Source organism: Diadema setosum, chromosome 2, assembly GCF_964275005.1.
Source record: "Diadema setosum chromosome 2, eeDiaSeto1, whole genome shotgun sequence".
Classification (NCBI taxonomy): Eukaryota; Metazoa; Echinodermata; class Echinoidea; order Diadematoida; family Diadematidae; genus Diadema; species Diadema setosum.
In genome coordinates this window covers 31826602-31840552 of record NC_092686.1, presented here as the reverse complement: position 1 = coordinate 31840552, position 13951 = coordinate 31826602, and the positions used below count along the sequence as shown (strand labels likewise).

The 13951-nt window shown below is 39.4% G+C and overlaps 1 protein-coding gene across 1 annotated transcript in view; it reads left to right on the top strand.

Moving 5' to 3' along the window:
* Positions 1–13735, top strand: part of LOC140246267 (F-actin-capping protein subunit alpha-2-like) — a 31665-nt gene extending 17930 nt beyond the window's left edge. The window contains exons 4-8 of the mRNA XM_072325728.1: positions 1630–1693; positions 3328–3534; positions 5526–5605; positions 6553–6709; positions 8449–13735. Coding sequence (XP_072181829.1) covers positions 1630–1693; positions 3328–3534; positions 5526–5605; positions 6553–6709; positions 8449–8652 — 712 coding nt within the window. The 3' untranslated portion in view covers positions 8653–13735. The remainder of the gene's footprint in view (positions 1–1629; positions 1694–3327; positions 3535–5525; positions 5606–6552; positions 6710–8448) is intronic.
* The last annotated feature ends 216 nt before the right edge of the window (positions 13736–13951 follow it).

Sequence of the window (13951 nt, the reverse complement as noted above, 5' to 3'; positions counted from 1 at the left end):
TTTTTCTTTCCTTCAGTGTTGTTAAAAATTATTTTCTTGATTACCAATTCAACCACTCATGGTGATATAGTAGTTCCAGTTACCAAAGTGTTGGACTCACAATGCATTATACATATATTGTGTATACATGCAGTCCTTAAGCATGCTCATTGATAGAAGATGTTTATACTATCATGGTTGTCAACCAATCAAAGAGACACTTACAACATACTGTGTTATCCACACTTCTTTCTTTCTTTCTTTTTCAGGCAATGCAGACACAATAACTGACAGCTTTCACTCTATTCTTCTACTTGGCCTTTCCAAGTTCTTGATACATGTAGTTTCGTCGAAGAAAAGAAACATCATTTTGCACATCCTCTGTGCTATCCCTGTGCACTTTGAGGGAAATAACAGACAAAATGCTGCTCCTTTCACTTTTAGTGAGCAATCATATGACAGAATATGACAAACAACATGCATGAATACATTTTTCCCTTTTTGTGAGTGCATAAAAGGTCAAAACAATAGATGTGGCAAAAACCCCGTCTTTCAAAATATCATCATTATTGGTAGATTTTGTTGACACTTGGTCTGTGGCAAATTTGTTTGCACACAGTCCATATGATATGAAACTGACTTATGCTTTATGGCCAAGCGTTAAAGAACAGTGGTTAAAGTAATCTTCTGCAGATTACAGTTACTGTACCAGAACATTCCAAAGACATGGGCTGAAAAGGGAAGGAAGTGCCATGCTGTTTTACTTGTGATATGGAATTTATGACCTTCTTAGGAGTGCATTTAATGAGAGTTTCGGGTTCTCATCCAAAGTGCTCTACACAAAGTCGTTAAACATGAACCATGCCACCATTTTGAGCTTATTGCAAGTGCCATTATAAAGGGAAATCCAACTCCCTGTTGAAACTGACTTTTGAATAGAAGAAAAGAGAAGGTCAAAGTTTCACTATACTCTCACAAAAAGATCTAACAGAGTTTAAATGGAACTTGATGTTTGATATTTGTGGATACTGTTGCCGAATGGTCATATCGGTAACAGCCCTATACATGTATGTTCAAATCCCAGAAGGCAAGAATGTATCGTCTTGTAACTCTCCCCTGGGGTTGTGTATGGAATTATTATCACGAGAGAGGCAAATAGGGAACTGCAAGCATATGTGTAAACATGTCTGGTAGATGTTTTGCTTTTATTATTACTCAAACACAATTTTTTTTTTCAAAAGGAAAGTACAAAGGTAATATATGTTCAGTGCATTAGCAATGTAATCAATTGACTCCTGACAGAATTCTAGGTAAAGTTTCTATTCCATGTTTTAAAAAGCAAAAATGAAAATGTAAGATTGTGTCTACAACATGTCAACAATGGAGGACCTATTGAATTTACCTTGCAACATGGTAGCTGTGGTGGTGTGATTAATAGCTTTAGTGCATGTTAGTCTCATAAGGCCATCATTGCCAATCTGAATGAACTGTAATGAATGATTCTATCACATCCCTCTATATTTATTTAAAAAAAAAAGTCTTGTTTAAAAATATCACACTCCTCTCGTATTGAATGCGTCTAATATTGTTTAATACTCACTTTCACTCTCCAACTTCTCTTCTCTCTCGCAAACAAACTTTGTTTTGCAGTGCCTTTGCAAGATACAACAAGGACCAATTCACACCAGTGACTGTAGATGGAGCAGACAAACCAGTAAGTTTGTGTTTCCACTCCCACTGCCCCCCCCCCCCCAGCTGTATACTTTAGGCCCCCATTCCACATGACGGGACCCTTGAGAGACCACTGAGAGACTAAGAGGGTGTTCAGACGCAAAAAATTTATACTAGAACGGTATAGCTATTCGATGAATTTATACATCTGAACGCTGACTAACGAAATGACATATAGCAAAATGACGGTCAGAGCATCATTTCGAACTAGAACTCAATAACGAATCGGCATTCCATCATGTCCATTGTGCGTCCGAATGTATGGCGACCATACAGTGTAGAACGGTATAACTGGGGGGGGGGGGGGGGCTTAATGGGAGCGTGCACGAAAGGTGACCTTGCCTGTCACTCATATAACAACATGCGCAGTGAGAAATCGCACATCTATGCATTTTCTGGAACGGTAAAAATTAGCATCTGAACGGTCTGTTGGCTATACGATAATTCTTTATGCGTCGTTTCTTTATTGAATTTTGGTATAAACTGGCTTGCGTCTGAACAGGGGGTTAAAATTGGCAGAATCCTTAGCAGTCTCACAGACCAGATAAAAACAGTTTCTATGTGGAATGGCTCTAAAATAAAAACAGACAAACAAACAAACAAAACCTGGAAAGGTCATTAAAAGACCAGAAAAATGATTTTCCAGCAAACTTCGTTTAGATCTCTGTGGGACCATAGAGATTGCCAAAAGTTCATTGAGATACCAGTAAGAAGACTATTGAGACATCACTGAAAGATCATTTGAAATACTCCCTGAGATTTTCAGAAGAGCAATGATCAAAATCTTTGAGAGACCAGTCTTTCAAGGATCCCTAAATGATCTCGTAATGATTTTTTAGTGATCTTTTCCAAGAAATGTGGCAAGTCTTCAGAGACTGTCGAGAGATAATTGAAAGACTCATAAGACCTGTTAGGGCTCACTGAAAGATCCCCAAAAGACTGCTGAAAGACCTCTGAAAGACCGTTTCCTTGAAAGACCACCAAAAGAATATTTTGAACCGTTTACAAATCTTCAAGGCCATGGAGACCATGCGAATTTCGCTGAAAGATCACTTAAGAACCATGAACGACCTCGGCGATCATTGGAAGTTCACTGGAAGATCATTGAGAGATCAGCTCATTTTTACGGTCTTTCAGTGGTCTTTCAGAGGTCTTGCCCTATGTGGAATGGGGGTTTTAGGGATTTGATCATCAGGCTTCGGCCCTGTCATGTATAATAGGAATTTCATACTTGTATGTATCGTTAGACATAAATCACACACAAAATAGTGTTTATGTTCAACAGGACGCATGAAACTGGTCATGAATTTGTCCACATTTGTGGAGACTTTGTCCAATTTTCCTCAAACTTTCACTGATGTGTTCTACTAATATTGCTGCATTCTCTCAATCCTTATGTTTATGAAGGTGAACTTGTCCTTTAAGCTCTTCTCAAGTAGAGCTTGCATGCATGTTCTCTGATAAGACCAACAACAACAGTACTTGATTATCATTAAAAATCTTTTTTTTTTTTTTTTTTTTTTTACAGAATTCTGTATGGTAAAGATTGGATTAATTGTACCATTTCTTGACTGAAAAAAAAAAAAGATTTTGTTGTTCTTCCTTCTCCCCTTTCAGTGCCTAATCACACCCTTCAATGAAACGCCAAATGGTTCGTTCCTGGACCCGTGCTCAAAGCAGGTCTTCAAGTACGACCACCTCAGGAAAGAGGCGAGGGACCCGGAGCCCGCCACCGTGGACCAGGCGGCCGAACCGTGGAGGAGCGCCCTCGAGCAGTCCGTGGGAGAGTACACCAAGGAGCACTACCCAAACGGAAACAGTACCGTGAGTTCACCCTTGTTTTGTGTGTCTGAGCAACTGCAGCCGTGATTCTTAAGCCACGGTCACACTGGCAAAACATCCCGAAAATTTTACTTCAAGAAGTCATCGCAAGGTTATCTTGTCCATCCACACTTGCAGCCAAACTTTTCGATGTTTTAATTCTCCAGGCTAGGGTCACTGTTGTGCATGTACAACAAAGAAGAAAGTGCTTGCCATCTGACGGGTAAGGATTGTGATGGAACAATGCACACACTTACATCCCATAGACAGAGTTTTTGGGAGGTACCACCCACAGACAGGTGGTGGACTGGTCACATGACAAACTTTGCAAAGTTCCAGCTCGAGCATTCAGACAGCCCATACTGAGAGAAGATTGGCGGGGGTCCAGGAAATGTTTCAAGTTTGAGTGGGAAGTTCTGCGAGAAGTTTCATGAGGAGTCTTTGGGAAGTTTGTGGTCACCCTGGCAAAAGCTTCAAGATCTTAAGCTTTGCAAACTTAAACTCCACTGTGTTTTGCCAATGTGACTGCGGTGTGTGATAATCTTTTAAAGGTAGGGAATCCCATTTGCATGCCTTAAATGAAGAGTTGTATAAACACAATGGTATGTTGAAGAGAGTATCATTTTAGAAACTCCCATAAAGTATTGAAAGTGGAAGGTAACATTTAGTACATTTTTATTGACCGTTAGATTTTGAATTGAATTCTTTTCGGGGCTCACCGTAAATTCCAGTACATTACTAGGCTACCTTTGCAGACCCATGCACTGCACGTGTGTCCATCATGTATATTTTGTGAATAAAGTTCATCCAAACTTACAAACATTTCTATATACATTCTTGCCACACACTCTATATGTTATTACATCAGCTCTTATACTTTTAGATTTGTGTTTATAGATAAAAAATACAGAAGACTGCAACAAAAAGGCTTAAGTGTGGCTGACACACAGAACTACTGAGTAGTTGAGTTTTGTGCATTATTCAAATTGTAGATAACTGTTGGCTTCCAAATTTCTAAGCAGTGGCCTAAACAAGTCCCCTGAGGTTCATATTTAATGTTTTGCTGCATTTTGGGAGTTCTGTAAAAGGTATCCCCTACCTTTAAGCAGGTCCTGACTGGTTGAACCAGGATCGTGCAGTGTCATGCGATTAATGGCCAACAGTGAAATACTGTGAGATGCCAAAACAAAGAAAGCAAGAGGGAGACACCATAATCCATGAAGTACCAGAAACCACAGTCTGTGTTTGTGATGCTTTATCTTTCATCATATTTTTGCAAGGCTGGCTCAAGGGATGGAGCATATGTAATGCAGAATCTCAACAGTTCAGCCAAATCCATTCACGAATATGTCTGATATGGGACAGAAAGAAACACAAGTGGTGAAATGTTGCTTAAATGTGAATACACTGTCTGCATACTACCATTCATTGGCATGTGTTCAGCTGCATTTGGAAATAAGTTCGAAAACACTAATCCTGTGCTCAGCCCGGAGCGAGATGCTTTGGTTAGTGCCAGAGCCTCTTCAAGCCACTTCTTGGCAAGATAAAGCACTCAAAGAGAGGTTTCTTATTGGTAGCATCAATCATTTTGCCATTGTTTTAATTGATTAACAACAGCATATGAGGATGACTTTAGCACTCTGATTTTATGGACAACTGATACTATTATCATCCAGTGAGTTAGATTGCATTTAAGGAGTTCAGTCATAACTTTAGATGACTGATCATAAAGCCTCATTATTAAGAAGTGCATACTGGTCTTATTTATGCGCTCACTACAATTTCTTTCATTGCACCTCAGCCTTTGAGCACAGCAAAAAATGTCGATGTACTCTAATTCAAAACTGATAGATGCATGTTTTTGTATTAGGTATGTACTGGTGTATATTTGTATGTTTCCTTTACCTGATCATCCACTTTTTACACTGTCAACATAGCTGTCAAAACATGCTGAAATTAATAAAACTGGCATCTTCTCTCCCGTCTCTTTGCAGGTCTTTGGGAAAAGCGCAGACAAAAAGATCAACCTGGTAGCATGCATTGAAAATCACATGTTCCAGCCACATAACTACTGGTAAATCAGTCTCTCCCTACACCATTTATTCTGTGTACTACCAGACTTTACTAGAAATCTGACCATGTTAGACAACAGTCTAGATCTTCTTCTCGTTTGTCGTACTGTACGAGCTGAAATTTTCGCGGTGGTTTTATTTTCGCGAATTTCGTGTCTCGCCTTTGAACCACAAAAATAACAGCCCGCAAAAATAACAACGCGCGAATAAATTACTTCAGTAAGACCCTCGCAACTGCGAAATTAACAACACGTGAAAATGTCCTCCAGATAGCAATCCGCGAAAATATCTGTACGCGAAAATTTCAGCTCGTACAGTATCTAGTTTTTTCTCTTTTTTCAAAAATGTCATTTTTCATGTAAAGTGCACATTTCATCGACTTGTTACTGACATCCTAGTGAAGGGTAATATGATTCCCCCTGCTTTTTGAAAGAGGAAAGTGAAGTGCTCTTCCACAATGCTAATCAAGTGAAATTTTGTTAAATTTTCTTCATATTTTCTTAATATTGTCCAAAATAACGTAATGAAATGTAGTATTCTCCTTATCCAGCAATAAGGCTCTGAAACTTTGAAATTCTCAACTTGTGAATAGATTATCTGATTTCCCTCAAACTTCCACTGATGTGTTCTACTAGTATTGCTGCTTTCACTCGATCCACATTTATATTTTGGCTTTGATTTCTTTGAATGAGCCCGTCATTGCACAAGACCTATTGTACTATAAGTACCTGATATGTGATCATAAGAGTTGCTTCCGTGAAACGTTAAGTTTAGTTCATCATCTGATGCCAGACATTTTATACCTTACTGTGGATGGGATTGAATTATTTAAGTGAGCGCTGTGCTTGGAGGTACATCGGCCGAATTGGAAGCCATATTTTTTTCACATTATGACCTCATCCTGTGTACTTCCACATCTTGAATCATCTCTCATCCGTGGAACTTGCAGGAATGGCCGTTGGCGATCGCAGTGGTCATTGAACTTTGATCCATCAGGAGGGTCGGTAGAAGCGGTAGGCCTCATCAAAGTCCAGGTGCACTACTACGAAGATGGCAACGTCCAGCTGGTCAGTCACAAGGAGGTCAAGGTTCCACTTGAGGTCACGGTGAGTCTCAGCACTAATCTACTAATATGCCTCCACCTTGAAGGGTACCGTGACACTATGTTTGTGGGTTGTCCATCTGTGCAGGCTATCTATCCCACATCTTATTCTTGTGATTTTTGAGAAAAATTACTCAATTGATTTTTGTGGTACCAGACCTAAGTATGCTATGTTAGGAGTAGGTGCGCTTATTAGATTGTAGGCAACATTCCGAAGGCCAAAAGTGACCGGACATTGTGTAAAAATGACGTTAGTCAGCTGTGACTTCATCTATGAATGTATGTAAAACTTACTGGTGAAAGGTTAAAGGTCAGGTTCAAAGGTCACTGTACATGCTTTTGCTTTGAAGAGGTAATTTCTGGCCAATACTTCAGCTAGAATTTTCCAGCAATGATGTAAGGGGATGAGCAGGGTAGAAATCAACTTTGCTCTTGTTTGCATGAACGTGATTTTGGCAAAGGTCAAAGATTATTGTACAGTGGTTAAAAGTGTAATTCTTGAGCCATAGCTTAGCTAGGAGTGTCCATTGGTAATGTTACCATTCAAAGGATGGAAACAGATCAACAGTCGATTTCCTGAAATGACAGGGTTAAAAGAGTTTACTGTTATGTCAAAGGTCACCAAAGTTCGTAATAGCTACTGTGTCATTTTCTGGCCAATTAATAATTTTCACTCGGTGTACCAGTTGGCCAAATAGTGATGTTATATGGTGTAATGGATAGAAATTGAATGGATGATATTCCATTTGTGTAGAGATTGTTACAGGTCAACACTGTTCACCACCAATACTGGTCAAAATAAGTAAAATCAAAACAAACTGTAGATGAGGGCCTTGTTCATATGGTAAATCTCATGATTTTGTGGGAAGCACAGACATGCTAGTTGACGGGGCGCAACAGTGCAATGGCTCTAAATCCCATCTGTAGCTCTTTCTTCACCTCTGATCTGGGAGACAATACCTAGCTTACAGAACCTGGAGTACATTTTTACAATCACAAGGCCTGTACTTTGGTTACCACGTTCCCTGTAAGACACTATGCTGGATGTGATGTGGATGCATGATTTACAGTGTATTATTTCCTCTCCTAAAGAATGTTGCTTGCCTGAGCATCCTGTCATTAATTGGTCTTTTACGCCCCCTCCCCCCCCCCCCCCCTGCACAAAAAAAAAAAAAAAAAAAAAAAAAAAATTGTGCAAAGATTTTAGTTTTCATTGAAAAGATACCCTAGCTTCTAATTCTTTCAAGGCAGATGGAAAAATGTGACATTCAATGGCTGGAGTTCTATCTTTCCATCCATTCATTTAGTGACCTGCAACCCTACCTACTTCTGTCAATCTGTCTGTTTGTCTGTCTTTCTATTTACCTATCTTTCTGTCTATCTATCTATCTATCTATCTATCTATCTATCTATCTATCTGTCTATATCTGTCTACTTATCAATCTGTCTGTGTATCTACCTATCTTATCTATCTGCCTATCTATGTGTTTATCTATTAATCAACCTATTTGTCAATCTATTTATCTCTATCTTTTCATCCATCTACCTTTATGTCTATCTATCTATCTATCTATCCATTTGTCTATCTGTCTGTGTACATATCTGTCTATCTATTCATGTTTCTGCCAATCTATCCAACCATTTCTTTGTCTTTCTGTGCATATATGGCTGTAACTTTCTATCTGTTTATCTATTCATTCGCCCACCCACTGAACTTACTCGTGCCTTCTCTCCCCCTGCCAGACGGCCGAGGCCACGGCGGCGGAGCTGCTCAAGGCAATCAAGAACGAGGAGTACACGTACCAGAGGACGCTGGGCGAAGACTACCTCACCATGTCAGACACGACCTTCAAGGCCCTGCGACGACAGCTGCCCATCACCAGAGCCAAGTTCAACTGGAAGCAGCCGCTTCATTATGACATCGGCAAGAATCTCAACCAAAAATGAGAACTGTCAGCTCCTCACACTCCTTATCCTACTTCTTTTTCCTTTTCTTTACTATGAAAGAGAGAGAGAAAAAAAAGACAAAAACACATGTGTATAACAGCATCTTAAACTTGTAATTTAGCATTCTCATGTTGTAAAGATAAGATAGTAAAAAAAAAAAGAAAAGAAAAGAGGGGAGGGGGAGGGTGTCTTACTCCCCCCTCCCTCTTTGTCATCCCAAATATCTCTTAAAAATTTTAAAGCGCATTGTTGCCAGGGTTCTTGCTATGCCATCCTGTCCTACCACAGACGATGTAGCAGCTCTGATTTTTTTTTAGGTGTCCTTTTGTATCACTATTGTACCTTTCCACGACTGTCAATTTTCTTCCCCAATGGGTCTGCAATGTTCCAAGGCGGTGGGCGCGCCTTCCGAAATGCAAGGTCGCACCTGGGGCACTGCTTGCCGCTGAACTGTGCGACACGATTGTGTGTGCCTGCATTGTGTGCATACGGTGAGAGGTTGTTCTGTTTGTTTTTGTTTTGTGTTTTGTTGTTGTTGTTTTGTTTTTGTTTTTTATAGAGAAATGCGCCAGATCAGGACATTGCACTTCTCGACTAATTAGTTATATAGTCATGCGCCCACTTTGGTGAATTTTACGCGAGCTTGCAAAACCAAACCAGTGTACAGAATTTTGTACCCAGATGTTCATCGCGTTTGTTGCAATACTACACAGGTTTGATGAAAACTGTATTAATGGGCACTTTTTTTTTCCCCAAAAAACCTTCCGAAAGATAGTGTTGATAGTGGTAGTATAGTATTGGTAGATGACACCACCTAATGCAGGAAATGTAGAGTGCAGCGTGGCTTTATGGCTTCCGAGCTAGTTGCTGACACCAGGCGTAGGGGAGACTCGTGGATGCTATGGGATAGGATCACATGCATGCATGTCAGTAGTATCAATAATCTGTTGCGAGGGCCATCCTCACTTGTAAATACTACGAGAAGTAAATCACTTCACCGTTCACACTCTAATCTAAATTCTTGCGTGCCTCGAGATCAAGTGGTTCTTTTGGCACGCGCTTCACTCGTGTAGGTGATTCATTCCGCCTATCTCCGGCTGGCTATTTGTACTCTTGTCGATATTGTGAACAGGACACGATCAGTGGCCTAAGTGCCCGTAGGCATGCTTCAGTTTTTAAATTGCTAGAGTCTGGATGACTGCAGGTTATCATGCAACCAGATCCGCACTTGCAAAATGTGTGAGTACTTAGTATGTGTGTTCGTTTGGGGAAAACTCTGTGCAAAGCTTCTCAAGTTAGCATTTCAGTGTAAGTGTGAATAGTCCTGTATCGATGACTCAATACCAGTAAATATCCCCGTACATTTTGATAGAATGTAGCAGTGATTTTGTTAACAGCCACACTCAGGCATGTATCATTAATGTTCATTTTTGTGTGTTCTCACTATAATGCTCATGTGATGCTCGCCAAGTGATTTAGAGCATCACAATTTATCAGTTGTAAGTTTATTGCCCATTCTGTTCATTTATTATATATATTTTCATGACATATTATTAGCTCTAGTGGATTAATTTGTTTGTTTGAAGAAATAAGATGTTTCTAAGAATATAGCACTGGAAATTTGGCTTATGTGAAGAAGTGTGGTCTTAAACATTACTTTATAATCCCCCACCCCCTTAATCATCGTGTACTTTTGATGGATGTAGCCTAAGACATTTTTTTGTTCATTATGAAAAAAGCGTTTAATATGTATTTTTATAGAGAGGAAGAATTGATAAGATGTTTGAACATGTTTTCCTACAAATTACTGCAAACACATGACATGTACTTGGCATGTAGCGCTGGTGGTTATAGTCAGCTTTGTTTGGAAATGGGAACGGTTAGGTGAGGAGAAATATGAGCAAAGTGGGTCCACAAACAAGATAGACAAAACAACAGAAATGTCTTGGATTGAAAGGAATGTCACTTCTATGGAGCTATATGATATCCTCACTGCATAAAACTGATGTGAGCAGCTTGCATTGGAAGCTTAGTGTCAGTGTTTTTGTACCATCTAAGGCAGATCTTGTAAGTTACATACTTGCCTTTTCAACAGTCTGGGATCCTTTACCTTTTTTCTCCTGTCTTTTTTTGTTTTTGTTTTTGTGTTTATTTTCCCACAGACGCACAGCAAACAACAACATTTGAAATACATATTGCGATTCCTTACACTCTGGCAAAAAGTGAGATTGGTATCAGGATTTGTTTCGGCAAAGAGCAAAGCAGATGTATATGACAATAGTTTGAACATCTCTTTTATATTGCTGTGCTAGTTGTCAGAAGATACAGAAAAGGAGACATCACTTGCACTAAACATTGTCATGTTAAGACCTCTGCTAATGACTACCTTTACTTCCAAAACTGCTATGATATCTTCACAGTCTGTATTTTAATGGGTGGGTTTGTTTATTATTATATTTTTTAGTATGAACTAACAAATACTCGATGACCCAAGTGATTATGCTATAGAATTACATGACTTTTTGAGGTAGAAGTTCTCTTTTCTCTTTTTTTCCAGGCCCTTAGTATTTCTTATGTCTATTGTTCAAAACATATGTGCCACCCTGACGAGCATCTGCCCATTTTTGTCCGAAAGTACTGTGGTGTCCATGAATAGAACTAAAAGTAGTTCCCAAATGTCCTTTCACATTTTTATTGGGACACAGTATCATCTATTCTGTTACTACATGTATATCTTTCTTTCTTTTTCTTTTCTTTTTTTCGCCAATGCATGATGCCTCTACCAACTCAACTTGGACCTCTAACTCCATGTTTTCCATACGCCTTCCTACAAATCCCCTGCAAATGAGATCTCATACGATTAGACTATTTTGGACATACTTTTTCCTTTTCTTCAAACCCTGTAATTCTATGTCCTGGTCGTCAGTGCGGATGCGAGTCCATTTGGGAGTGTCATCTGCCTTCTTGTGGGCAAAAGACGTTTCCAATTTCACAGCACCGATGTAGGAGCTCTTAAAACCCCTTTCTGAACTTAGTTCACTCTCTTTCAGGTTGCAACTTATATGTGACTCAAGTTTGCTGTAGAGACACAAGAATATGTATATTTATGAGTGTTTTGCTTTTGTAAATGTTTCAGTGTACTCAATGAAAGCAGGCATAGATTTGTTCTAACACTTTCAATGTAATGATTGACAGGGCTTGATGAAAGCAAAAGGGGGGTGGGGTTGGTGTCAAAGTAAATGATTGTGTATCAGCTCTGCATTTTGCCATTAGCTTTGCGTAATGTATCTTTAGTGGAAAAAACTGCTTTTTACCGTCATATTTGTGCACATTTTTATGGATGTGTACATCCATATGATCCCCCACCTACATACATTGCCCCACATACATTGCCCCACATACATTGCCCAAGCTGTTTCCACGTCAGGCCTCCCTACGGAGGCAGCGATTCAATTACCAAATCAGCATTCCACTTAACCAGTATAGAAGTGCAGTCATGTCTCAGCAGGTTGATATGGACGGTAGCTTGTCACTGCGCACTTGTAGGCAAAACTCTCCAGGATACGCATGCATGTTGGAACTGACTGACTTCGCATCAGGCATGGATATATGTGTGAAACAGTAAACCTCATTTGTCTTTTTTTTTTTTCCAAGGGTGGGGGTAATATGTGTATGTATTTGATCAAAGCATGTTCTGTTTTGTAGGATGAAAGATAAAATTGTCACCAGCGGGCACCGCCCTTCTCATACATCAAGCATGTGGTAGCGTTTGGAATCCACACACAGCAGTTCTAGCAGGAACATTTTTTGCATAGAATCTTTTTTTTTTTCCCTTCAGATTTTGTGATTTGTCAGCTTTGTGATGGGTCGGTTAAATAACCACTCACAGCTCATACTGGGCATGGTCTAGCGACCTAGGCCCCGTTTGAATTCACAGTTTTCTTTCTGAGAGCCAATTTTCAAAACCGTGACTTGTATGTCATGTGACCCCAGACCTCAAGAATCTTTACTATGAAGAAAAACAAAGAAAGAAAGAAAGAAACAAACAAAACATAAGACATCCCAACTATTTGCTCAAAATAGTTTTGCAGTTCTGCTAAACAGACAGGAAAAGAAGAAAAGTGATATTCTTTATAGTAATCAAGACTTCAAACAGAAGTTGCAGGGCCACGTTGGCACAACGTGGTTACTTGTTTCAGAGGTCCGGGTGGGATATTTTTGTCTCACCAAAGTAGCATGTAAAGTACATATCAACTCTTTTTTTTCATGGTGATTATGATTAATCTTTTAACTTTCTCTATTTTTGGCCGTATGTTGTTTAGTGACCAAATCATTTCAAAGGGGAAAAGTGCGTAATCACTTTGACGTCAAATTGATTGTGAGAATGGATGTATCACACCAGCTGTGTGACCATCAAAGTGTCAGTGGACAAAATTGCACATCCCGCTTCCAGCCGCCGCGCGTACCTTTTCCGTCGATGTGCAAGCCGCGTCTAGTGAGATTGCATGTGGACATTCGGTATTTATTTTGTCCCCTTGTCCGCGTTGTCTTGTCTCCTGTACAAACCCATGCACATGCAATCGCACACGCATACCAAGTGAGATGGTAGGTTATACTGTACATGTAATCCAAATGGTCATTAATCGATGCTTCCGTAAGTATCTTGATATCAATTACTGTGGCACATGCAGAGTTTAATGTTTTGTGATGTAAAGGAAACAGCAACAAAAGAAAAAAAAAATCATATGTTCTTCAGACTTCTACTAATCTCAATGAACTGTTGTCATGCCACATGTTTGCAATGTTTATCTGTTCCAAGAATATATAGTTATTATTATATATATGACTCCTTGATTTTGTATGAGCACCATAAAGTGTATTATATATTGTGTAGCTTTGTATGGATCAGTAGCCAGTGCAAGGCTGTCCGCTTTTCTTCTTTTCTTTTCTTTTTTAATTATTGTAGGGCTTTCGTTATGTAGTGCATTGAAGACTAAAAAGAAAAAATTGCCTTGCTATGAAGAAAAGAAATCATCCATGGGAAGTGAAATAAAGAGATCAAGAGTACCACACACAAACTGAATCTTGTCACCTTTCCCTTTTTTCATTTCATCTTGTGTGTGTAATCTGTGTTTATATCTCACGAACAAATCATGGGCCCTGTTTCATAAAGCTGTTCGTAAAGTTACGAACAACTTACGAGCGACTGGTGATCAGTTCTTGTTCTGAATTATTGAGATTCTGGTAAGTATAGCACGTTAGAACTGGTCACCAGTCGTTCGTAAGTTGTTCGTAACTT